General features: G+C 56.1%; 1 protein-coding gene across 6 annotated transcripts in view; it reads left to right on the top strand.

Moving 5' to 3' along the window:
- Nucleotides 1-25,360, top strand: part of Kdm3 (Lysine demethylase 3) — a 311,563-nt gene that overhangs the window by 186,790 nt on the left and 99,413 nt on the right. For all 6 annotated transcript variants that reach the window (XM_025305753.1, XM_025305748.1, XM_025305751.1 and 3 more), the window contains exon 8: nucleotides 6,309-8,883. In XM_025305753.1, coding sequence (XP_025161538.1) covers nucleotides 6,309-8,883 — 2,575 coding nt within the window. The remainder of the gene's footprint in view (nucleotides 1-6,308; nucleotides 8,884-25,360) is intronic.

Here is a 25,360-nt window from a genome sequence, read left to right on the forward strand (position 1 = left end):
TGGGCTTGACGCCGCGCGCCTTGGCACAGAGCCCGGTGGGAGTCGCAGAAGCGGAAGAATAATAAGAAGACAACGAGACATGGGGAGAGAGAGAGAGAGAGAGAGAGAGAGAGAGTGAGAGAGAGAGAGGAGGAAGACCTGGCAACGGGCCAAAACTTTTATTTCTACCGACTCCCATCCACCTCTTTATGTCCAAACCCCGGCCCCGGATCTTCAACCCCGTCGCCATTTTTCCTCGCCTTCGCGACGACCTCGCGACCCGTGCCGACCCTCTCCTCTTTTGTCGCCCCGCCGCGCCGCCGCCGCCGCTGACGACGTCGTCGCTTCGTGTGTTTCGCGGTATTCGAAATAAGTTTATCAACAAACACGAAGATACAGGGAGATGTTAGCGTCCGCAACGTTGGCTCTCCAACGGAGAGCACATGGGCAGAAATAGCGGTCCTCAAAATAAGCGTGGTGTTCGAGAGAGGCGAGAGAGAGAGAGAGAGAGAGAGAGAGAGAGAGAGAGAGAGAGAGAGAGAGAGAGAGAGAGAGAGAGAGAGAGAGAGAGAATTTCCTCGAAAAGACACATGGACCTTTGCCGCGCGAGACTTCGCCGTTTGATTCGGGTGTCGTTGGCCGCGTACAGTTATTCGCCATTTCATCGTTCCCCTACAGCATTGTTGTAGTTGTCGTCATTATTATTTTATCGATACAAAACAGGTAAGGAGAACACAAAAGCGAGCGGGTTTCATTGGGCGAATGTTAATACAAATTGCGCGGTATTGGCCGTTAGTGAGAGTCGCGAATATCGGTGAGAAATATCGCTGAAATGTTAAAACGCTGCGCGAGCGCGCGCTGCGATGCAAACGATATAAATCTATAGCGCGTGATTAATCTTAATGAGCGCTCGGGTAGCCGCCGTCGAACTATTGAATTCTTTCGCACGCGCGCGCGCGCGCGCGCGCGCGCCGTCCTTTGATGTCAGGCGGCGAGCAGCAACGTAACGTTGCGCCGCAGCGTTTGACCTTCCGCCGAATGCGCTTAATTGATCAGCCTAATTATCAAAGTACATTGCATCGGTGCATTAATCGTTTCTACGCGCTCGCGCAAACCACCGCAGTGCACGCGCGCTTAATCAAGCGGCCGCGCAATTTCATTTCGCGCGATGTTGTTTTATCCGCCGGCCGTATCTCTTCTCCCCCTCCCGCCGCGCGCCCCTCGCCGGCGCTCTGCATACATGCGTTCTCCCGTCTCGTCCTCGAAATCTCCGTCTCTCGTGGTCCTCGAAATTCCGCCCGCAATTCCGCAATTTCGCAATTTCGCAAGATATATTTCCCGTACTCCCCGTCCCACGCGCGATGAATGACAGTCCTTAACAATCGCGCGCGTGGCGATCTGTTTAACATTCGCACAAGACCTCGCATTCATGCCGCATATTTAGCGCGCCTAATACGACTATCTAATTCCGATCCATCATTCATGCGAGACTCGTGCGAATTATTGCGCAAGCGAAACGCGCGACGACGTTCCGGGAGGACTCGTGTTAGAAAATTTGGCGCAGCCCGTTGAAGGGAGGGCATGAATTTGCGAGCCGGCTTTCGAATGCGTTTATTTATCGCGACAACGATAATTTATTTATCCGACGTTCGCTCGGACGTAACGCCAAGTGGGAGAGAAAGAGAGAGAGAGAAGGGGGGGGGGAGTGGACGATAATGCAGACGGATGGCAGTGACTGATACTCGCACAGAGACTAATGGCGCATGCAGAATGCGGATTCAGCATGACGTGGTCGATAGCGTAGAAGTGCTAGTAGAAGGGGGAGCAGGAGGAGGAGGGATGAGAAAGAGAGAGAGAGAGAGAGAGTGAGCGCGGGGGGGAAGAGGGTCCGAGGGAAAGGCCGATGTTTTGTTAACCACGGCGCTCCAAGGACCACCTGCCTGCACGGGGCGCTGATTTTGACAAAGGGTTTAAATGCCCGGCGAGGTCGCCCAGGCATGCCTAATTCCACCCCTGCGACTCTGTGGGTCGGGTTTAGTCGACGATATCTATCAAATCCCGGGGATGCACCGTCGTGCCGCGTGACAAAGGGCGCCGGCGTAGGAGTTGTTTTTCACGAGTTCTGGCCCTTTTGAGGGACGTCGACGTGCGCGCAAACGCGCTCGCGCTCGCTTTTAAAGCTCTGCCCGTTTTACACGGCCGGGCAAGGCCGCGTGAAGTTTCCGCGGCTTTCACGACGAGACGCGACGCGACGCGCCCGGCGGTCAGTCGTTGACTTAGAAACGCACGCAAAAGTCGAATCTCGCATTTAGCGATCACCTTTGCGCGAGAGATCGCGAGAATCGGAGGCGGAGTTTTCGTGCCGCGCGATCAGCATCGTGGCATTTCTCGCCGCGCGGCGGCGGCGGCGGCTTTATTTCCCGATGGCTCTCGCCCCGGGGAAGAAAATCGACTCGTCATGCTCTTGCAAACAAGCAACGCGATAAGAACACTCGCACGCGGATAAATGGCCATGTGCAAATTGCGCTGATGCAATGCGCCGCGGGAAAACAGTCCAACGGCGGGAGAGACCGACATACTTAGCATACTCGCCGATACTCGATTTCAGCTACCGAGAGAATGAATATTTAATCGTCCACGCGAGAGTCCACACTCTGCCGCGCAAGAACGTACGCGAGCGATACCGTCTGTGTATCGCTCGTAACGCGATACATAATACATGATTCTCCTCTCAATGTTTTCTCAGAGTGATAATTGCATATTAATAATCCACTTATCGCACGTGCTCGCGAGATTATGAGACAAGGTTGATTCCTGCTCTCCGATCTCTCCGGACTGTTGTTATCGTGTTTACTCGGCCGACGGGCAAGTCGATCCCAAGCCGAGCAAATATCGCGCGCAGCGCGAGGAAAAACGAGAGGAAACGTAGAGACATCCGGTCGATAGATTAAGATAAGAGCGTCGAAATAAAAGGTCAAGCCCGGCCGAATAATCCTCCGATATATTTTGCCAGAGTACCGTCCACTTTGGCGCGAGACCCGTGCCAAGCGTGTAATCTCCGGCCCTCTCCGATATCCCGATATATCCAGACGAGAGCGGAGAATTATCGCATTTTCCCTTAAAAAATTCCCCACCGAGATTATCCCACTTTCCACTTCGTTTGACTCCACTTCCACGCGACGTGTGGTGGAGTCATCAAATATTTTCCGGGGGGAAAAGAGAAAAAACAGTAACTCGCAGCTTTCCCGCTAAAAATACAAACAAAAGGCTCTCGGTCTCATCCTCCCGCTCTCCCGATATTTTTGTCCATTTGTTAAAATGTAGTTTATTTGGTCGTGAACAGAAAATAATTGAAAAAAATTGTCTGAAAATGTTTGCCCCGTGTTTCGATTGGGCAGGAGGGATAATTCGAAAAAAAAAAAAAAAAAAGAAAAAAAGAGAGACGTATCAAGAGCCGGAGCCAGAGAATTAAAGCGTCCCGCGTCGTTCTCGCTCGCTCACGCTCGGAGCTCAGCAATTGTCGGCTGCTATCCTCCTCGTCGTCGCATCCATCGTCTTCTTCCTCATTTGATCGCACACACATTTGAACACAGTTCGGCGCAATCAATAATCGCTCGGCGATATTTGCCGAGGCAATGACAGATGCCCCCCGACCGTTCTCTCTCCCGTCGCGAGAGAGAGAGAGAGAGAGAGAGAGAGAGAGAGAGAGAGAAAGAGAGAGCGCATCGCTCTCGAGATAGGCTCGGTGGACACAATCAGGCCGAAAATGACGCCTGCACACGCGCGCGGATGCGCGGCAGCACGTGCGAGCAACAGCACGAAACAAAGTACGCGATCACTGTTCAATTACGCGCGACGTAATGCACGCGCGACGCCACGACAAACCGCAGTCGCTAGGAAACGGGATGCGCATCGACTCGCGCTGCAGCGCGCGCGTACATGTGTGTGTGTGTGTGTGTGTGCGCGCGCGCGCGCGCGCGTGAGCGAGTGCGTTTGCACACACACACACACACACACATGCGCACATACGGTCGAGCTGCCGCACGTATCGGATAAACACACCCCACGCATGCACCGCCGTTGCCCGTTGGAGTGCTTCTCCCCCTCCGGGTAATAACAGTAAATCCCAAGTAATAAATCCCTCTGCCCTGTCTTCCTTCCCCACACTCTCCCCTGCCCCTTGCGCTTCTCTCTCTCTCTCTCTCTCTCTCTCCCTCCCTCTCCCTCTCGCAGTCTGCCTGTTCTCTGCCTGCGCATGTATGCGTGCGCCTCCTCTCCACCTGTCCATCCTCCTCTCTATCCATTCCCAAGCAGTCTCTCCCTCGCGCTCGCACGCATATATGGGCATGCATTTCTATCCGCTCGGCTCTCTTCGTCATGTGTGCGTGTATGACGTGCATTGTTGTAAATTGCTCCCATGCTACGGCCATGTTCCTCCTACTGGGTTAATCGAGGACCCCCTTGAACTCCCTTGAACTCGGCTCCCCGGACTGACGTGGCGGCAGCGGCGGCGGCGGCGGCGAGAAGCGGAAACTCAGTTGAACTGTACGCAATTCCTTGAGCACAACGACGACGACGACGTTGATCTAAAGTGCATGCACACGCACACACGTGTCGAGGCCTCGTCGCTCTCGATCGAGGTCACCGGCGAGATTCATAGCGGCGACGTTGATAATGCACTGCCATTGCCGGACGAGCCAACCACCGGGATCACCGCGGCTGATAATGATACGTGCGCGCGCACGAGGCTAGTCCACTCGGCTCAATAAACTGAGAGGCAATTTAACATTAGGCCAATAACAATCCTTTAACTCGCACCCGGCTATTATATCGGCCCGTCGCCGATGCTATCGACTTTTGGACGGGCGCCAATGGAGCGGACGATAATGCCATTACGTCGTTACCGCGATTGGCGGCCCGAACCTGTCGCGGGACGTAGGAAGCAGCAATTTCGATTTCAGAAGCGCCTCGGCTGTCGCCGACGCCACGAGCCGCGGTCACACTGCTGCCGATTGTTCGTCATCGTCGCGTCTCTCGGAAGGTGCGAGCGAGTGAGCACAGTTGTCGCGTCAACGTTTCCTCGAGTCCTCTCTCTCTCTCTCTCTCTCTCTCTCGCTCTCTCTCTCTCTCTCTCTCTCTCTCTCTCTCTCTCTCTCTCTCTCTCTCTCTCTCTCGTCGCGCTCTCGTGATCTCTCGACGCGCGCGCGTGTCCGTGTGAGACATTAACACATTGAATTATGCGAGCACACGAAGCGAAGAGCTGCAGGGCTGCAGGGCGAGATGTAGTGTAGTGGCGGGCAGGTCGGTAGTAGGTGCGCGGAGAGGTAGCTTTATATAAAGCTGCGTCCTAGGGTTACCGAGTTATGCGAATCACTGGCTGCGCACATCAAAGGGATTACCTCGGTAAATCAGCTCCATAATCTCTCTCTCTCTCTCTCTCTCTCTCTCTCTCTCTCTCTCTCTCTCTCTCTCTCTCGCTCCCTCCTTCCTTCCCTCCCTTCTCCCCTTTCTTTCTCTCTCTCTCTCTCTCTCTCTCTCTCTGAACGGTGAACAGCCGATGTAGCCCAGACAGCTGTAGCGTAGGGATCGATCGTTCGCCACAATTACGCGGTCCGATCAAGGGTATCGAGGTAACCTTCGCGAGGACTATCGAGCGCGCGCGCGCGCGCGCGCGCGATAATCCACGGCGCGCAGGGCGCCGATCATTTGAATAATTAGCGGCCGCTCGGTCGCGCGCAAATCAACGCGCAGCGTCGCGCGACGTGTTCCCGGAGCGGTCGGGAGCGACGGGGATCAGAGTCTACCTTTTTCGTGCGACTTACGCATTCGCGAGAAGTGAAGAAAGGAGCGTGTCTTGCGTCTGACGCGTCTCGCGCGCGGCAGCTGGTCGCGAAAGCTTTCGGAGTTGAAGGCCGCGCCTCGTCCGCGGAATTATGCACGGCGCAACTGCGAGGTCGAAATGAGCCGCGTCTCGGTACTTGCGCTTTGCAGAGCTACTACACGTTACTGCTGTTGCCGAAGTAGGTTGCGCAAGATAGCGCGAAGCTCGACTGAGTTAGCCGCGAGTTAACGACTCGCCGACGACGACGGTGTCGTTGGTGCATTATGCTCCCGTCGACGATGTAGACAGAGACCGTAAATTCGCTTGATCGATGTCGGCGCGCGCCACACCGCGCGGGCCGACGCTCGTCTCTCCGAGCGTTCGGTGGGTGGGTGGGTGGGTAGGGGGGGGGGACGATTCCATTATTAATTAGATGCCGCGCGGGAGACTACCGGTCGGTCTGCGACACGCCTCACGTACATCGCCGTTCTGTCTCTCTCTGTTTCAGAGAAGAACAACGCACGTAACAATCGACGTAGACGCGTGAGCGAGGGTGCCAGTCGCGAGAGAACCGACAAGGATCCCGAGGCGGCGTTACCCGCGCGACAGCAAGAGGACCGTGAGAACAAGGGCCCGCCGTCGGGTAGAGTCGGCAATCGCGTAGCGCGAGCGGTGCTCGAGGAGGCGAACAGCGCGTCGGGGAGCGCTTCAAAGTTACGAAGACGGGGGGGCACCGCGGTGAAGAGCCCGACCCACGGTCCGGCGGCGCAACAGCAAAGACCAGCGCGAAGAAGACCAAGGCCAGCAAGCGGCCAGGAGGTCAAGACAGACGCGGAAGAGCCCGTCGAGCATCATCAGCATCAGCGTAGCGGTGCCACGAGAGCCGCCACCGCTGCTGCCGCCGCCGCCGCCGCCGCCGCCGCTGCTGCCGCCGCCGCCACCGCCGCCGCCGCCGCTGCTGCTGCCGCTACTACCACCACCGTCGACAAGGACGAGCGTCTTGGTAACAGGTCGGAGGAAGAAGAGGACGACGAGGAGGAGGAAGAGGAGGAGGAGGAGGAGGAGGAGGAAGACGAAGAACGTCTCGAGGGAGAGGATGAGGAGAGCCAGGAACGCTGCGATCCACTGACTAAGCGGCTAAGAACAAGCCCTGTCGGCAGAAAGCTTCGCTCCGAGAGTAGTAAGGGCAAAAACGCCGAGGAAGCCCCACCGGATCGAGCCGGAGAGGTAGTGCTGGAGACTGAGGAGGAGGAGCAAGACGACGAGGACGACGACGAGGACGACGACGACGACGACGACGACGACGAAGCCGAGGAGGAAGCGGGGGAGGAAAAACACGACGGGACCGAGCGAGAGGTCGACAAACTCGAGGAGGACGAAGAAAGTCAATCGAGAGAGAGGGACAGAGAACCCGAGCCACCACCTCCGGACAAAGTAGATCCCGGAGGCGACCCAGCTTCGAAGGAGCAACAAGGTAGCGGTTCGGAATTGAAAAAAGACGCTCGCACGACCGATCGGGAGGCTAACGAGAGCGAACGAAGTGAACAACAGAAGCAGCAGCAACCACCACAACAACAACAACAACAACAACAGCAGCAGCAGCAGCAGCAGCAACAACAGCAACCGCAGTTACTCGTGAATGGCTTGCACGTCGACTCGCCGGCAGTCAACGACAAGACGACTGTCATCCGCGAAGGTAGTCCATCGTTGTTGAAAGCGACCGTCCGCTCCAAGACAAAAGGGCTCGCGAGTGCGGAGCAAGAGGAGGAAGAGCGCGACGAGAACGACGAGGAGGAGGAAGTGGGCTCGCAGCGGTCGCGCCGAACGGAGCTGACCACCACCGAGTTAGGCACGGAGGATAGCGTGGGTAGCGTCGGCGGCGTGAGGGCGGCCAGCGTCGAATCGGTGGTCGAGCTGCTGGAGTCGAGCAGTCAGGACTCAGGCTCCGTGCTGGAGAGGCTGAGTCCGCTTAGTAGCAGCGGCGGCGGCGGCCCTGGCAGGCAGAGCCTGCTCCTGGAGCAACAGCGGGAGCAGGAGCGCAATCGGCACAACGAAAGTCCGGTTATCCTAGCCGAGAGACTGAACAAGCCGCCACCGCCGATCGCCACTCACCATCACCACCACCACCACCACCACCTGCAACAGTACCATCAGTCGCATCACCAGCAACAGCAACAGCAGCAGCAGCAGCAACAACAACAACAACAACAACAGGCACAAGCACAGTCGTACCAACACCACCACCATCACCAACAACAGCAACAGCAACTGCACCAACAACGCTACTCCGCCGGCAGTCCGGTGATCCATCATCATCACCAGCAGCAACCGCCGCAACAACCACCGCCGCCGCCGCCGCAGCAGCAGCAGCAGCAACAGCAGCATCACCACCACCATCATCAGCTAGCGAGCAGCCCGCACCAACACCAACACCATCACCATCCCCACCTGACCCCGTCGAGCCTCCTCGAGGTGCAACAGCAGTCTCACACATCGAGGGGCGGCGATGAGGCCGGCCTCATGGAGGTGGAGGCCGGGGCCGGTATACCTGGAACGGCGGGTGTCCTCGCCAGTGTGCCATCGGTGGTCGGCGGTATACGGACCACGTTGGGTGGCAGCGGCGTCGCCGGTGCCTACGGCGACACCGGCTCCGACAGCGGGGTAAGCTCCCTGAGGAGCGCAGGCTCGGGCGACGAGAGGAGCGGCAGCAGGAGCTCCGCGCTCAGCGTCGAGGAGACGACCTCGTCCTCGGCACCGGCGGCGGTCGTCGCAGCCGCCGCCGCCGCCGCCGCCGCCACGCCTGCCAGGGTCTGGCACGTGCAGAGCGTGCAGCACACGTCGCTCCTGATGGCGCATCCGTCCCAAGGTGCGCCTAACCCAGCCGCGAGCGCCGCGCCGACCGCGCCGCCGGTCGGCTACCAGAGCTCGGCGCCGCCGCCGCCGCCGCCGCCGGGTCACCACGTCTCGTCGGAGATGCTGTGGAGATCGTCCAGGTATCCGCCGCTGTCGCACGCCCTCTTGGGGCCGCAACCGCCCAGCCCGGAGGAATTGCTGGAGAGGGACCGTCACGAGAGGATGCTCCGGTGAGTCTGATTCATTGATGGCTGTCTTGAAATTTCTCGCTCCGTCGATCTCGTCGTGAACTCGCCGACGAATCAGCGCGTCACGGTTCAAGGCCGATTGGCCAGCCGCGCGCGCATATTAATATTTCACGACGCCGCGCGCGCGCGCGGGCAAACAATAAAGCAGCGTCGCCTTCGTTATCGCGCGAGTTCGAGAAACTTTCTCAAGAAGATCTCCGCAGCGCGAGAGACTCGGAGAGTGTATCGACGATAATACATCCGCCGCTGTGCCATTCATACTCGCCGCGCGAGTCGCGCGCGAGTTTACGCGAGTCGAAGGTAGATCGACCGGCCGATAAATGGGCGCCGCCGTGAAAGGTTGGATGCGCCGCGTTGTGTGTTACGTCCGTTGCCAACCGGCTCTCGGTCGACCGATGCTTGCGTTACGATATGGCAACGACGATAAAAACTTTTATCCACCGCGGCTCTACTTTTCCGCTCGACTACGCGCGCGCCATTAATAGCGCTGGCGCATGCACGAGCGATTTCAAATACGCATTCAATAATAACGCGTTAAATCACGCCGCGCCGCGCCGGCGGCGTAACCACGTTATGCCAACAGTCTCGTTTTAAGGCTTGTAATCACTTTTCCCCGCCGCGGCGCGCCAATCACGCCCGCTCGCAATCTGTGATGTTTTTCTCTTCCGTCTGCTTTTTTCTTCTTGTCTACTTTATCGTTTCTTTTTTCTCGCTCGCGCCTAATTGCCTCGTCGATAACCTCGACACACAAATGACACGAAACGTGCGCCAATAACACACACCGCGAGCCTCGGTGTTGCGAATAATAATCGCAACGCCTTGTTAACGCGCGGCAGCGGAAATTTTCAGCCGCGATATTCAAGTCAAGCGGGCTGTCGGGCTGTTTGCTGCTAGCAGAGCGGAGCGAAACACGCTTTTTGACAGCCTCGTTGCGCGCGGATAACGGGGGGCAAACGCGCAGAATCCATCGCGCTCGTATCGTCGTCGCAAACAACTTCCAGATGCCGAGCAAAGTTGAGAGAGAGAGAGGGAGAGAGAGAGAGAGAGAGAGAGAGAGAGAGAGAGAGAGAGAGAGAGAGAGAGAGAGAAAGCAGCGCGCGCGCGCGCGCGATATCTCCTCCTTTATCCAAGTCACTCATACGGCCAGATTGGCGGGTCGAACAATCGCGCCGATTTTTCTTTCGCTTCTCCCACGCGGCCAAATTGACAGCCGCGCGCATTAATAACGCCGATCGCCGATGGAGCGTCGCCGGGCGTGATCGGCCGCGAATTGCTCGCGCACGAATATCCCACGCGAAGAAATTCCCGCGGCGTGGCGAACCGGGCGACTCGCTCGCGTGTCTCCGCAGTGGAACAAGCGGCCGACCGGTGGAGCATCGCCAAGGAGACGAGAGAGAGAGAGAGAGAGAGGGGGTGGGGGAGAAAGATGGTCCGGCGGACCGGGGAAGTGAATGTCCGACCGTTGAGGCAGCTGCATTCGGCGCTTTCTCGCCGGATCCTAGCCTCGGGCTTTCTTTGTTTGACCACTCTCGCGTGACTATGCCGAGTGTGCTCGCTCGTCATTCTCGTTCGTGGACGAGCGCGCGGGGCCGGGCAGGCTGGGCAAGGTAGGACAGCGCGAAGAAAGAGGTGGACGCGAAGAGGAGACCTCGGCTCCTCGAAGAGCCAAGCGTGTGTGCGTATTATTCGTCCGCGCGCGCGCGCATTTCCGGACGCCAGCTGCGAGTTGTTCCTCCAACTTCCTGCGGATTATCGCGATAGACGAGGCTCGCCTGAGCTCGATCGAGTCGGACGCGACGCGACGCGACGCGACGCGGTGACTCGAAACCGTCGCTCTACCGGCTCGTATAAATAAACCGGCGAAACACGTAGCGACTCCGACGCTCTCGATCGGCACGTGTCAACGACCCTGTCGGCTCCGTGCGAGGCGCACGCTCCGTGTGCCTCGCTTGACCTCGCCGAAGGCCGTTCGCCGAAACTTTCGGTGCGAAACATCGCGGGTCTACATTGCTGAGCTGGCCGGTCGAAGCGCGCGCCGTCGAGGCCGGAAACGGCGACGAGCCTCTCGCTGACTCTTCACTGACGATCGGCGGGTCGACACGTGACTCGACAGGAGCGTATCTGCTCACGTCGTCGTCGTCGTCGTCGTCGTCGTCGTCGGGTAGCTTTTGCGCTGGAGTTTGTTAGGCGAGCGAGTATATCGATCCGTCGTCGTCGCGCGGCTTATACGCGCGCCTTGCAAGAATAACTGCCCGCCGCGGACAGTTTCATTTTTCAGTGACTCGCGGTGCAAGTTTGACGAGCGCGCGCAAGAAGTTGGCTTCGGAGAACTCGCGTGTGCCTCTTGTTCCAGCGGTAACAATAGAAACACAGTCGGCCGTGACTCCGCGTCTTGTCAACGCTCGTGCAGTCTGTTCCGTTTTAGCGGCCGACGACGTATCGATCGCGGCCCCGCGCGTGCTCGTGTCTCCTGCGCGTCTTCTCAAACGATCCCCGCGTCGGCCCAAAGTCCGGACGAAAGGCCGACACAGTTTCTCGCAGCGAGCGAATTATCGACCGATTCGCTTATTATTCGGCGCCACCAGCCGAAAACAATTCTCAGAATCGCGGGAACCTGCTGGAGGTTTGGGCAACTTTCGCAGGGGGAAGGGGGGACCTCCAAGGCGCTTGGTCTCTCGCAGAGACGTGTACACGTCGAAGACACGTCGGTGTCGGCCGAGAGCGGAGCGTAGGATAATTTGTCGTTGTATGTGGGACATTTTCCCATCCATCGGATCTTTCACGACCGATCGATCGTCCGGTGTCGTGTTCTTCCTTGGATATAACGGGAAAGTCGGGTCTCTCCCCCTCCTTCTCTCCTCTCTCGCTCGCTTAACGCGTCACTGGAGCTAATCCTCGCAACAAATCCATCGACCTGACCCACGCGCGACGAGTTCAGCGAGCAAGTAGGTAGGGATAATTAATAGCCCGTGAACCGGGAGCATGACTGAGATATTAAAGCTCTCCTCGAAAGAGAGGGAGAGAGAGAGAGAGAGAGAGAGAGAGAGAGAGAGAGAGAGAGAGCAGGCGATAAAGGGCGGAGGGTTCGAGTTGGCAAGCTATTAGGACGACGATGATGGCCCCCTACATCGTCTGTCGCTGCTGCTCGTGCTCGTGTTTGACGACCGCGGGAGGGAGGATAGACGAGAAGGGGGATGTGCGACGATTTGACAATATATTACATCAAATTGCTGCCAAGTTTCTCTCTCTCTCTCTCTCTCTTTCTCTCTCTCTCACTCTCTAAATATCGCCTCTGAGTATTTCTGTGACGTCGGAGACGGCTTACGTTACGACGCGCGCGCTTTTTCGCGTGTCGGTGTTTTATTTCGGGCGAAAGCTCTCTCGCGAGGGTAGGAAGGGGCAGAGAGGCAGCGCGCTTTTTCTCAATAACCGTCGTCTCTCACGGAGCGAAACATGTCGACGCGGAGAGCGGCGGTTCGTTACGTCGTCGCTCGAGAGCGTCCGCGGACGGACTCGTGTCCCGTTAGTGCCCCGCGATTTATTTATCGCCGCACACGGTGGCGCAGCGTCCCCCGTGTTTTTTCGGGCACCCCGTGATTTGAGGAAACGGCTGTTTTACCGCGGACGTTTGCTGTTTCGTAATTACGAGCGGGCAGCTTCACACGGCGCGGCGCGGCCTCGTCGTCGTCGCCGCGCCGCGCCGCGGCGAAGCGAGAACGCGGGATCGAAAGCCGAAACAAAAAGCGAGATCGAGCCGACGACTGAACGACGAATGAATCTCCGCGTTTTTCACACACCTGCCAGACAACGGACGCTCGCGCACCATTTGCAATTCCCCGCCGACGATCGGTAATTATAAACGCGAGCGCGCGCGCGCGCGCGGCGGCGGCGGCGCCGTCGTAAAAATTGGGCCGACTAAATTGGAAGCAACAGTTTGTCGGCGGGCGAGTTAATCGCCGGTATCCTCGGGAATATTTTCAAGGCCGAAGCTGTCCGATAACATCCGCCGTCGGATGTTTTCCCTTTCTCCCGCCCCGTGAAACGGGCGAACTTACGAGGGGAACTGCCGCAAAAAAAAAGGAAGAAGAAAGACGCGGCGAGAGGAGCCTAGCCTAATGACCGTCGTGTGCAGCAACGAAGGTTAACTACGCGCGGCCCATCCTTTCACGATCGATATCCCACGTTCCTGCGCGTTTTATGGTCTCTTCTGGGAGAGTCCTGAGCGCCGGGGCCCCGGTAGCACTCGATCACGAGGCCCGATCATTAAGGCCTGATTGATCGATGCGCGCCCTTCTTCACCATCCGTCCTCCGGCTGCCGAGAATGAGAGTCACTTTTCGGATGCCATCGTCGACACGACGACCGACGCCTCGCTCGCGAGGAATTGATTGAGAAAGATCGTGACGAGAGGCGCGGGGGTAGGAGCTGGGGGGTATTTATAACGGCGGGCTCTGAAACGCTCTCGTTCTCTGAAAAGTGGAAACTCCGCAATACCGCAGCCGCCGGGCGAGATAACTACGACGTGTCACGTCCCGCGGAACGTGTCTCTCTCTCTCTCTCTCTCTCTCTCTCTCAGACTCTCTCTCGCGTATCTCTCGCGGGATAATAACGGGAACGATGTGTATCGTGTGATTACGAAGTGGGAACTCGGGCGAAATTACACGCCACATTTGTAGTCTCTCTTCTTAGAGTGTGTCGCAGCAGCAGCGGCTGGCTGGGCCGCCAGATAAGAGACAAAATGTACTACTGTGATAAAAAAAAAATAAGGTGAATTTTTCATTTAAGCTTCGCGGGTACTATAAAATCATGAAATTATTTTTTGGTGGGTTGGTAGCACTGTCTTTGACATCTATGCAGAGTTTCATGTCAATATATTCAATCGCTGCAGAGCTATATTCTTGGTGTTTTTGTAAACATACAAAAGTGAGTTTTTCGATTTTTACTATGTCTGATTTTGTCGAGCAAAGAATTTGCATTAAATTTTGTTTGGCGGTATGAATATTCTGCCGCGGAAACGTTGAGGATGTTGCAGAAGGCCTTCGGTGATAAGGCTGCGTCGCAAAAAAAATGTTTACAAGTGGTACAAAGACTTCAAAGAAGGCCGAGAACGAGTTCAAGACGAACAGCGCCCCGGACGACCATCAACATCTACCGATGAAAGCTACGTCAAGGAAATCAGAAAGATTTGCTGTTCGAAAATCGTCGATTGACAATTGGAGACCTCGCTGATGCTACGGGCGTTTCATTTGGATCAACCCAAACCATTTCAAAAGATGTTTTGTGCCTCAAACGCGTCAAATCTCGATTGGTTCCAAAAACACTCAATTTTTTGGAAAAAAAGCGTCGCGTTGACATGTGTGAAACAATGATTTCCGACTACCAGGACGTCATGAAACGCATCATTACGGGAGATGAGACTTGGATCTATGCATACGACCCGCAAACAACCGACCAATCGAGCGAATATCACGCAAAAGGTGAACCAAGACCGAAAAAACCGCGCCAAAGTCGCTGAAAAATCAAGGTCATGTTGACAGTTTTCTTCGATTATCGCGGTGTTGTGCATTATGAATTTCTTCCGCCAAGCCAAACTGTTAACAAGGAATATTATTCGAGCGTCGTTTGCGTGAAGCTATTCGCCTCAAGAGGCCAGAATTATGGGCAGACAATTCTTGGTTTTTGCACCACGATGATGCACCGTCCCACACTGTATTGGTTGTTCCTCGAGAACATTTCGCCAAAAATTCGATCCATATCGTTCCACAGTCACCGTATTCGCCTGATTTAGCACCGTGCGACTTCTGGCTGTTCAACAAACTCGAAAGACCGCTCCGGGGACACCGTTTCGACTCGATTGAGGAGATCAAAGCCGAATCGAAGAAAGTATTGAAGGCCATCCCGGCAAGAGGACTTCTCTGACTGTTTCGAGGATTGGAAAAAACGTTGGCATAAGTGCATTGTGTCGGACGGGGGGTACTTTGAAGGCGATGAAATTGATTTCGAAGAATAAATGAAGATTTTTCATTTTATAAACAAATTCACCTTATTTTTTCATCACAGTAGTATAACGGACGCGTAAACCGCGCGTTACAAAATAATACCCGCGAGTTAACGCCTCTCATTAAACGCCTCTCGGACGTTGGTGAATTATCAGGCTCGGTTTTGTGTAAAAGCCATCGGCAAATTAAAGGGCAAATTTGCTCTCTCCCGGGCAGTATCGACGACCGAGAGAGAGAGAGAGAGAGAGAGAGAGAGAGAGAGAGAGAGAGAGAGAGAGAGAGAGAGAGAGAGAGAGAGAGAGAGAGAGCGGCGGCGCAGTTGGATGTTGTTACAGAGTTAGCCGGGAGGAGAGCAGTCGCTCGTTAACGTTCAACAAACGGATGAAATTGGAAGCTCGATAAAGCGGGCCGACGCGGATCGCCGGCCGATCGGGCTTAGCCGCACCGTCAGCAAGACGACGACGACGATGTCGCGCGGCTCGCGAGACCTTTGAACAATTTCCCGACCACACAGACGCGCGCGATTATTTCGCGCACGTGCGAACGCGTTTCGTCAGTCGCCGCGGTGAGAGAGACTCGAGTGAGCGAGATAGATACGTTTTCCGTGTCATTCTTCGGACGAACAACTGCGTTTCCGGTCGAGTCACGAAAATCCCTCCGTCTCAAGCGAAACGAAACATCCATTCCTCCCCCTCACCCCCCGCGCTCTCCCGGTGGTTGCAACAACTTCCTCCTTCGCCGGCCGCTTCTGATCGCAGCGTTCGGCACGAATCATCGGAGAACCCGCTCTCGCGATTTTCCTCTTCTTTTTTCCCCTCCTCTTTTTTCCCTCTCGGCGAGGCTGGGATTCTCGCGCGAGCGACCGCTCGCTGTTATTCTGCTCCAAATACGACCAATTACGCGCTCGCTGCCTCCCTCTGGCCTTCTCTCTCTCTCTCTCTCTCTGTCTGTCTCTCTCTCTCTCTCTCTCTCTGTTTCTCTGTATCGGTCTCTCTTTCTCGAGAGAGCTGCTCGCTCCTCTGTGTAACGACCGCGATTTAACGCTTATGCAAGCCCGACCTCCGCGAGAGAGGTAATCGCCTGGCCGCCGATACTGCGACAACAGAAACTGGCATTTGGGCACAAGGTCACGCGCAGCTTCTTTTTTATCGCTCCCCTTGCGCGCTCCTCATCGTCATCGTCATCGTTGTCGTCGTTGTCTCTCATCCCTCGATATTCGTCCTCTCCTCTCTCGCTCTCGTAACCCTCCTTCTCCCTCCGCGACCTCGTCCGAGACCGTTTGCTAACCGGTGCGAACGAGCACGGACGAGGAGGAGGAGGAGGAGGAGGAGGAGCAAAGGACGGCGGGCAGGAATGCGCGCGGCAGGAAGCTGTAAAAATATGTTACGTCCAAGGATCCTCAACGCCGTCGTCGTCGTTCGGTCGGCCGAACTGGCCGAACGAGGAGAGAATCGGCCGCGATATCGCGCGCGTACTGGACCGAGACGACTCCGAGAGTCGGAATGGAATAAATTACGGACTGACAAGCGTGAGGAAATATCGCGAGATAATGATTTCGAAACGCGCGCGTATTCCCCGAGGTCGCCGTTGCTGCTTCACCGTAGGCGATCGGGTCGCCGCGCTATTATTATCAGCTGCCGCTTTTTAAATAGCCGATATGTGTGTGTGTGTGTAGTAATAGTAGTTTCGCGTCTATGGTCTGGAATGTGTCTCGCAAAAAATAAAGAGAAAAAGCTGCCGCCGGCACCGTCGTCGACGTGGACGCGAGACGTGCGTCGCATTCGCGCTCAAGCCGTCAAGCCGTGAAGCCGCGCGTCGCCGAAGCGCGTCCGTTTGCTGAGCAAATGAATAATCTCGGCGATCCCTTTTAACCCCGCCGCGCGCGTCACGCGACTCTGAATCACGAGTCGTTATCTTCGCGCCCGCGTTCACCCACTTTCCGTCGTCGTCTTCGCCTTCGCCGAATCGAGCACCTCCCTCCCCTCTCCCGTCCTCGCGTGTACTCGCGACGTACCCGCTCTTTGCTCAAGGCTACCGTGCATATCGCCGTCGTCGATAACGTCGGCGAATGTCTCTCGCGACGGATTTCGTAATGAAGCTTAGCTCCCTCCTTATCTTATCGAGACGCTGTTTACGGTGTAATTAAACGTGCAGGAGGGACAGGCTAGTGGAGCACTTTTGGTATTGAGTGTAGCGTAAAGTACGTTGCACACACGCGCACGTCTCTCTTTCCCTTGCTTTCTCTCCTCCCCCCCCCTCTCTCTCTCTCTCTCTCTCTCTCGCGTGGTGCGGATCAATGGATAGATTAATCAACGCTGTCACATGCATATCCCTTCCGCCTGGGTCGACGCAACGCGCGAGCAACAACGTTCGCGTCTCGAAAGTCCGCCCTGAGATAGTCGTTCGCCGGCGCGAGCAACACGGTCGACCAATTTATCTCGAGGTCATCGCGTTATCTTCCCACCGGGGGCGCGTTCGGAGTCCGAGTAGGCGAAGTACGGCCAATGATCACTGTTCATTATGCGCTTCACGTGGCACACGTCCATCAGCCTCGCCGCCACTTTACACGCCCGTCACGCGCACACACGTGTGCGCGCTCGCGCGAAATCTGTCCGCGATGAGCTCACACGACGTACGCACGCACGCACGCACGCACGCACGCACGCACGCATGTCGTTGGATGCGTGTACGCGTATATGCGTATACCGTCTCGTCTGTATCTTCACATATCTTCCCTCCGCCGCGCCGCGCCGCGCCGCCATCTATCGGCGTGGATTAGCGACGCGAAGATTAGAATTCGCGCCTCGCGCTCGCTTCGAGATATCGCTCCCGAGGGCGATATCTCGCCGCCCGAAGATGACCCCGCTGAGCCCGACGATGTTTTTACCCCGCCCAACCACTCGGATCTCTTCCGATTGTCATGCTCACGTCTCTCTCTCTCTCTCTCCCTCTCTCTCTTTCTCTCTCTCTCTCTCTCGACATGAGATTTCTGTACTTTCCGTACATTCATTCTCTTCGCGCTCTCGACGCGAGTCTGTCTTCATCTGTGAGAGGTAGGCGAGAGGAGCGAACGTGGGCCGCGTTAACAGTAAACTCGGCTGAGAGGACGGTCTCGTAGGGCAAAAGCGGAGGAGAACCAGAATGAGAGAGAGAGAGAGAGGGAGAGGGAGAGGGAGAAGATGATGTAACCTCTGTGCGGCTCATTCGGTATGTAATCGTCGTAACGAACGAGCCATAACTCAAGTCAGCGCCGCGCGCCGTGCGAAAACTCGTCGATCGAGGGGATTCGAGGAGTGACCAAGGCCGAGGCTTCGGACTTTTACTCGTCGGGATTCTAGCCGGTTTCGCGACTCGCGGACGGAATTCTCTATCCGGGCACGCAGGAGCATGCGGAATTCAAAGTGTGCGCAGCGCATCTCTTGCTGCGCCGAGGGAGTCCCCGGCTCCCGAAGTTTCGGTCCTACTTTGTGGAGCCTCGGTATTCCAATTGGCAGCGATTTAACACTCCGAAGCCTACACGCGTCAACGTGTTTTGATTGTACGTATTTAAGCCGCAGCGCTCTGCGAGAGCTCCTCCCGAGAGCCCACAAGTGGGCACAAATTGTGCGTTTTCCGTCAGCGCGGAGGCGCTGAATAGGTCCTTGGTTTCCGCAGAAATGGAGTCCCCTTCGGAAATGGGGCCAAAAATCCGAGCCGAGACCGGCGCGCGTTAATTAACGCGCAGCGCCACGTTTGGTCACGGTAAAATTGAGTGTTCGCTGAATCGCGGAGCACCCCGGTGAAGGACGATTTTTCAGTCTCCTTTTTCTTTTCCCTCCTCCCCTTTTTTCATCCCCCCTCCCCCTCTCCCCCAACTAACGCGCTCTCGACGCGGGCCGGCGCGCGCGTTCAGCCGCGCGTTCCTCCGAGCCAATTAATTATATAAAAATGGCAATTAACCAAGCAGCTGTCACAGGGCGCGCAACGTGAACAGGACTACGTCACGCGTTGACGTGAATGAAATCGCTTTCAGCCCGTTCGTTTCGCCCGGGCGCTGCAAAACGCTCGGATATTTCGCCAGTTGCGAGCGGCGTGCCGATGACATCATAGAGTATTCGGATTTGCGTATCGACGGGCGAGTGGCGCGCCCGGGGAAAATTTCGTGCATTTGTGGCGAACCGGCGCGAGACCCGTCAAAGGACGGGAAACTAGACGCGCGCGCATAGCGAGCGTGTTGGCGAGCGCTCTCGCGGCGGATTGATCGACAGTGTGTCAGAGGAAGGTGCTCTCCGCAGCGTATTGTCTATGCGGGATGTCCGAATGCCGCTGCCGAATGCGCTTTCAGCCGCAGATTCTTTGACAAATTTCCAAGCCCGATGCGTCGCGGCGGAGGGTCGCGCTGCTGCTCTCGCAGGCTCAGCAGGCGCTGCGGATTTCGCCGGGGATGATCAAGCCGGAGAAAGTGCATTCCGTCTCACGGCCGAGCAGCTCCTCGGCTACTACTCTTTGCAAGCTTATCCCTCACCGTCTTTGCAAGCCTCACCGTCGCCCGCCGCGAAGCGTCACATTTCGTGATTAATATTCGTCGTTAATTAACTTGGTAACCGGCGACGGCGCGACGCCGTCTGCGATTTCGGTCACGTCGTACACCCGAAAGTCGCCAGCGGCGACACCGGCTGGGCCGAATTCGCGTCTGCGGAAAAGAGCCCGACTAATTTCCACGCTTTTCATCGCCGGGGCAATCGCGCGCGCGCGCGCTGAATAGCGAATTAACGCGGCACTGTTTCCAAATCGATCGATCGATCGATCGGCCGACCGATTCGGCACGGCTCGGCCTCGAAGAGGGCAAACTGAGAGACGCACGTAAGTACCACAACTTCCTATTTCCTGCGCGCACGCGCGCGGCCGGGCGCGCCTCTAATCGGGTCACTGACTCTCTTGCTCTCTTTCTCCCTCTGTCCCTATGTCTCTCTCTCTCTCTCGCTCCCTCCACCTATCTCTCCCACGACGAGCGGAATTCAATCGCAGGAGAATGTGTCCTCGCGCGACACCAAATCGGGCAGACTCGGCGACCGTAGCGATTCGTAGCATAGTAGGTCGCCGTAATGGCTACAATAAGTCGCTATAATAGCGCGCCGGCCGAAACCGGCGAGGTCGGAATCGGCGATTCGCGGTGGGATCGTATACGGGGCGGACACACACGCGCGGCAGGACTCCTCTCCGCCGTGGCTGACGATCCTGTTCGTCAGCCATCGCGCCGCCGTAGCGCCGCTATTATCGCGCAGAAAATGTCCCGGCTGAAACTGGTTTTCGCAGTCCTTTACGACTGACATATTTTCAAGGCGGAAAGAAGTCGATTCAGGTGCCAGTCGCGCGGTGCACGTCTCTCTCTCTCTCTCTCTCTCTCTCTTAATCGAGCGTCCGGGTTCTTCCCCGTGACGATCTCAATCGCGCGAGAGTCTCGCCGTGAGTCTCTCCGCGGCGACGGGCTCGCGATAATTTGCGTATCCGAGAAACGAATCTCCCGGGGCTTCTCCGCACACGCCTGGACGACGCGCTCCCACTGACGGCGATCCCTCCTCAGCAACGCACTCTTCCCGCCCTTGGCGCGCTCTCGCCGGAAAACATTGCCGCCGGACATGTTAATCGCGCCGATTTGCCGCGAATAAATTCAACGCGACGCAATCTCGGCCCGAGCCGCGCTTCGCATTTCGCGCGCGCGATTCGGTATTATGGTGGCTAGTCGGACGCGAACCATAACTCAATTTCTCAGCAAACGACTGTGTGTCCGCCCATACACGCTCGCGAGCGCGACCCGGCACGACGGGCAATCCCAGCAATTCCGCGCTCCCGTAATTTGGCCCGTGAATAATTACGCCGGGGGCGGCGTCGAAAATAACGATATATTTCCGGGATTGCGTGACGGCGCGTAAACAAGAAGCAAAACGAGACGGAGACAGAGAGAGAGAGAGAGAGAGAGAGAGAGAGAGAGAGAGAGAGAGAGAGGAGAGAGGGAGAGAGCGTCGTCGTCCGTCTCGTTCGTCGTTTCGTTCGTCGTTCGTTCATGTCTAATTCAAGAAATCCATTAAAAGGATGAACGCGCTCGCCTTCGTGACTAACTCTCTCCTCACCAAAGAGAAGGGTAGGTCGAGGCTTTTCAGGCGTGGAGGAACGCACAACGAGATTTGCGTGGCCGAGAGCCATAAACGCACGCGTGCGCGCGCGTGCGTGCGTACGCGCCTGCATACACGCAGCCGCATCCGCAATCTTACGCGCGCTCGCTCGAGCGGCGTCCTCCTCCCGTGCATGTGTGTGCGTGCGCGCGTGCGTGCGTGCGCGCACACGTGCGTATGCGTGAGACTCCGGGTGCTTCGAGTGGCGGAGCCATTAGCGTGGATCATAAAGGTCCTCAACCTAGTGTGTGAGTCACTGCGGCTTAATAATTACTAGCGAGCACCATGCGCGAGCCCATGGTCTCTCTCCCGGTGCTCTCTCTCTTTCTCCCTCTCTCTCTCTCTCTCTCTCTCGCTCTCTTTCTCGGCCACGCTCCACCTTGCGCAGCGCTCACGCAGCACGCTCGCGGATGCCCCAATAGCGTAATCGCGCAAACGGAACGGGTATCGCGTCGCTCGCGAGACCGAGGAAGAGAGCATCCGCGACGGAGCCGCGGGGATCCGCGGCTCGAGACATCCTCACGTTGCTCTTCGCCGTGAATAGGGATCTTCTTCGTGAAAGTAGCGTTACGTTTCCGCAGGACGCAGGTAGAATGCTTCTCTTCTGCTTACGCCACTGGAGAGATCGCGAATGCGTGCGTGCGACACGCCACGCTGTAGGTTGCGTCGAGTAACCGCCGCCGCCGACGACGACGACGACGACGACGACGACGACGACCGCGACGACGGCGACAACGGCGACGACCACGACGACTCCTGCCTGACGTGACACACCAGGTGCACGTCACGCACGCAAAGACACCCGCCCGGATAGTATGCATCCGACGAATCGTATTTATATCCCCGTACACACACACACACACACACACACATACACACACACAAATACAGTGTACACTTCTGCCCCCCTCTCCCGGCCCCTTCGTGGCTCGTCTCTCACAGAGAGCGCAGCGGCGTAGTTTCGCGGAGGAATTAGCACGGAAATAGAAATATCGACGGCGCGATCCCCCGCGAGCGCGAGCTTCGCGCGTCGTGAATATCTGCGTCTCCGCGCAGACGAAAGTTCTCGTCCTCCGCGTCGGGCCGGAATTCCGCCGAATTTGGAGGACCAGTGGCAGATGCGCGACATTGTGCGAACTATTGTCCCACATTTGACGCTGCGCTCTCTCGGCTCAGGCGTGAGCGACTGATTTCCAAGAATCGCTCAGAGTCTCATTTCTCGTACGCGATTCTCCTTCTCGATACTCCCCCGGAATTCCCCGCAAATTCCACCACGGCACTTTCTACGCCCGTAGAGATGATAATTCCCACGCGGAGAATTCCCCTCTCTCTCTCTCTCTCTCTCTCTCTCTCTCTCTCACGTCCCCATTAATTACTCACGTTTTACCCATCGCTACCAAATTTATCCGCGAGAGAGGTCTGTAAAAACCGCAAGCAACTGCGAGCCAGGGCAAAGTGGGACGCACAGAGTCATGGGTTGTTCGGATCCTGAGCGGGGTGGAAACGAAACTTCACTCGAAATAACGCGTATCCATTCGCTCGTCGAGAGAAAGAGATCCCTCGTTTATTAAAATCACGCATTAATTAGCTCACGCGACTTATCGGTGAGCTTGCTCTCTGCGAACGATACGCGTGAGAGGCACGGTGAGACAGGAGGAGAAGGTGGAAGAAGAAGAGGAAACCCCGAGAAAAACCCCCGAGTTCTTCCTCATGCTCGCCACACGGCGATCTAATTCTGCGAGTTCATTCTTCGAGGCTTGCGCGAGGCAAGTTCGCGAACAATGGATCGCGCGCGCGCGCGATCGTCGCGGGACGGAACGTACATGAAAAAAGAAACCGAGGGACAAATCTAGAGCGCTTTACTTTGAAGCGACGCTAGACCATAGAGTTGAGTTACCGCGGGGGTGGCACGACGGCGCGGCATGTACGCGCGAAAGAAATCCAGTTAGGAACTGGGAGCCGCGCGAAGTTTGCCGTTACAGTCGAGCGACGTCCGTAGTTGGACGTAGTTGGAAAATAGTTTGGCGCTCTCTCATGAATTATAGTTGGGACGCCAGTTTAGTCCACGTTGGCGGTACGATTTGCGTCTACGCGAGCGGAATTTTAAGCTCAGACCACTCTCCCCCTCCCTCCCTCCCTCCCTCCCTCCCCCTCTCTCCCCCTCTCTGTCTCTCCTCCCTGCGGCACATAAAGCAAGCCCTCCTACGGAGGAGGACACGACTCCTCGCGCGATGTCGGCCGTATATAAATCGACTCACCGACGATGGCTGTCGCTGAGTTTTGAAAAAACCTTGAACGATAAAATAAACTTGGATTGCCCCGCGAGAGTCGCGAGCTGAGATTTTCGCGGCACGTGCGAAGGCTGAACCGCCGCGCCGACTGTGAGGACACGAGAAACTCTGGTAGGGATATCCGGTGGTGATCAGCGGCGACAGAAGCTGCCGATATCTCGGCGTTGAGAACAAGCGTGGAAAGGGCGACGAGGAGGGTGCAGCCTCTCGATGGTTAATGGCGATATGTGAATTTCGGAGTCGTCAGCCCCGCGCGGATTGACGGGATCGCGGCGGTGAGCGCGAGTAGAAACGGACCGGTCGTTCCGCTTTAAAAGTTATCAAGCGGTATGCTTTTCTAGCTGTAAAACGTGCCAACTATCTACCTCGTATTCTCCGGCGCGATCGCTTCGGTCTCGCCCACAACGGCGAGAAAGGAGAGAGACATGGGCGAACAAGAAGAAGAAGAAGAAGAAGAAGAAGAAGAGGCGGAGGAGGAGGAGGAAGAGGCAAAACGGCAAACGACGATAGGTTGGAGGGAGGGAGGGAGGGTGGGACGTTAAAGTCTGCGCGATGAGGAAGTTTGTTGCAAACTTTATGCGACTTCGGAGCGAAGCCGAAGAGAGATGGAATCGCGCCCGCCCGGTTTTATGGCCCGTTCCGTTTTACTTTCGTCATAAAAATTCCTCGCGCCGCCGTTCCACCGCAAACTATTCCCCTCTCGTCAAAGAGATGGCCGCGGGGCAGAGGAAGAGGAGGAGAAGGAGAAGGAGGGAGGAGGAAATCGCCGGGAGGAGAGAGATATTCGCGAGCAACAATAAAGCGCGTACACGTGTCCAATCTGTATGAATGAATTGCGCGCCGATAATTACGGTAGCGAGTAACTTTTAATAGCCGTCGTATCGTGCCTTCTTAATTGGCCGATGAGAGATAAGTCTCTCCCGACTGTGACTCGATTAATTCCCCCTCCTCCTCCTCCTACGTCCCCCACTCCTCCGCCCGCACCACCACTGTGAATGTGAATGTAAATCCCGTCGGATTTTAATGCGAAATGCAAAAAGTGAGAAATCGCGTTTCTGAAAAATTCATGAAGAATCACGTCGCAGTCTCGTATATCGCGCGCGCGCGCGCGCGCGCAAGTCGACAGTACAGCTTTCATCAGCATAAATTAGCCGATAGTAGTACAAGCCGCGATTCATATAACATATACACATAACTTATCTTTACATACCTAGGTGACTCATAACGAGACGGAGAGAGGAGGAGATTACTTTAAATACGGCGACATCATCGTCGCGACGCGCGCGCGCGCGCGCGCGCTGAGACACAACGATGTTAGAAATTTCCACGACGCGTCGACTCTGAAGAGAGAGAGAGAGAGAGAGAAACGGTCCGTGCGAAATACGAGACAATCGTAGAGACTCAGCCGCGCGCTGTCAATTTCGCGTTCGTTCGCTTGGCGCTTACGTAACGGAGGATCGCAGCGCGTAAGTAAGAACGCGTAGGAACGAAATCGCCGCGACGATTTGAAATGACGAAGGGCAGCTTCATAGCGCCGATACATCGCCGGATTATCGCTCGTCTCGATTCAGCTTCGAGGTCGGACGCCACGCGACCCGTGGCCTGTTAAGGCGACTGGAGGGTCAGATTACTGAAAAATCGTGCTTGTTTTTCGATAATATTTTCTGACGAACTGAATAAATGTGCAAGAATGAAAATTTTTGATATATTTATATAACATATGAAGAGTAGAAAAATTTTGTTTCGAAACAAATATTCACATAAATATACGTCCACTGAAATTTTAAACGCGTTTCTCTCGAAATTTTATTGTTCGACTTTTTGCGGTGATTTCTCCGAAACTGAACTTCGTATCGATTTGGAAATTTTAGAACAATAATATTTGTTCATCCGGCTCTCAGGTGAACCATGGACAAAATTCCGTCAAAATATTTCATTTCGAGATATTAATTTTTTTTTTTTAAAGATCTGAAAATTTTGAATTTTTTCCTAATAATAGCTGCCATTTTGTTAATTTT

The sequence above is a fragment of the Harpegnathos saltator genome, unplaced genomic scaffold, assembly GCF_003227715.2.
Source record: "Harpegnathos saltator strain DR-91 unplaced genomic scaffold, Hsal_v8.6 scaffold71, whole genome shotgun sequence".
NCBI lineage: Eukaryota > Metazoa > Arthropoda > Insecta > Hymenoptera > Formicidae > Harpegnathos > Harpegnathos saltator.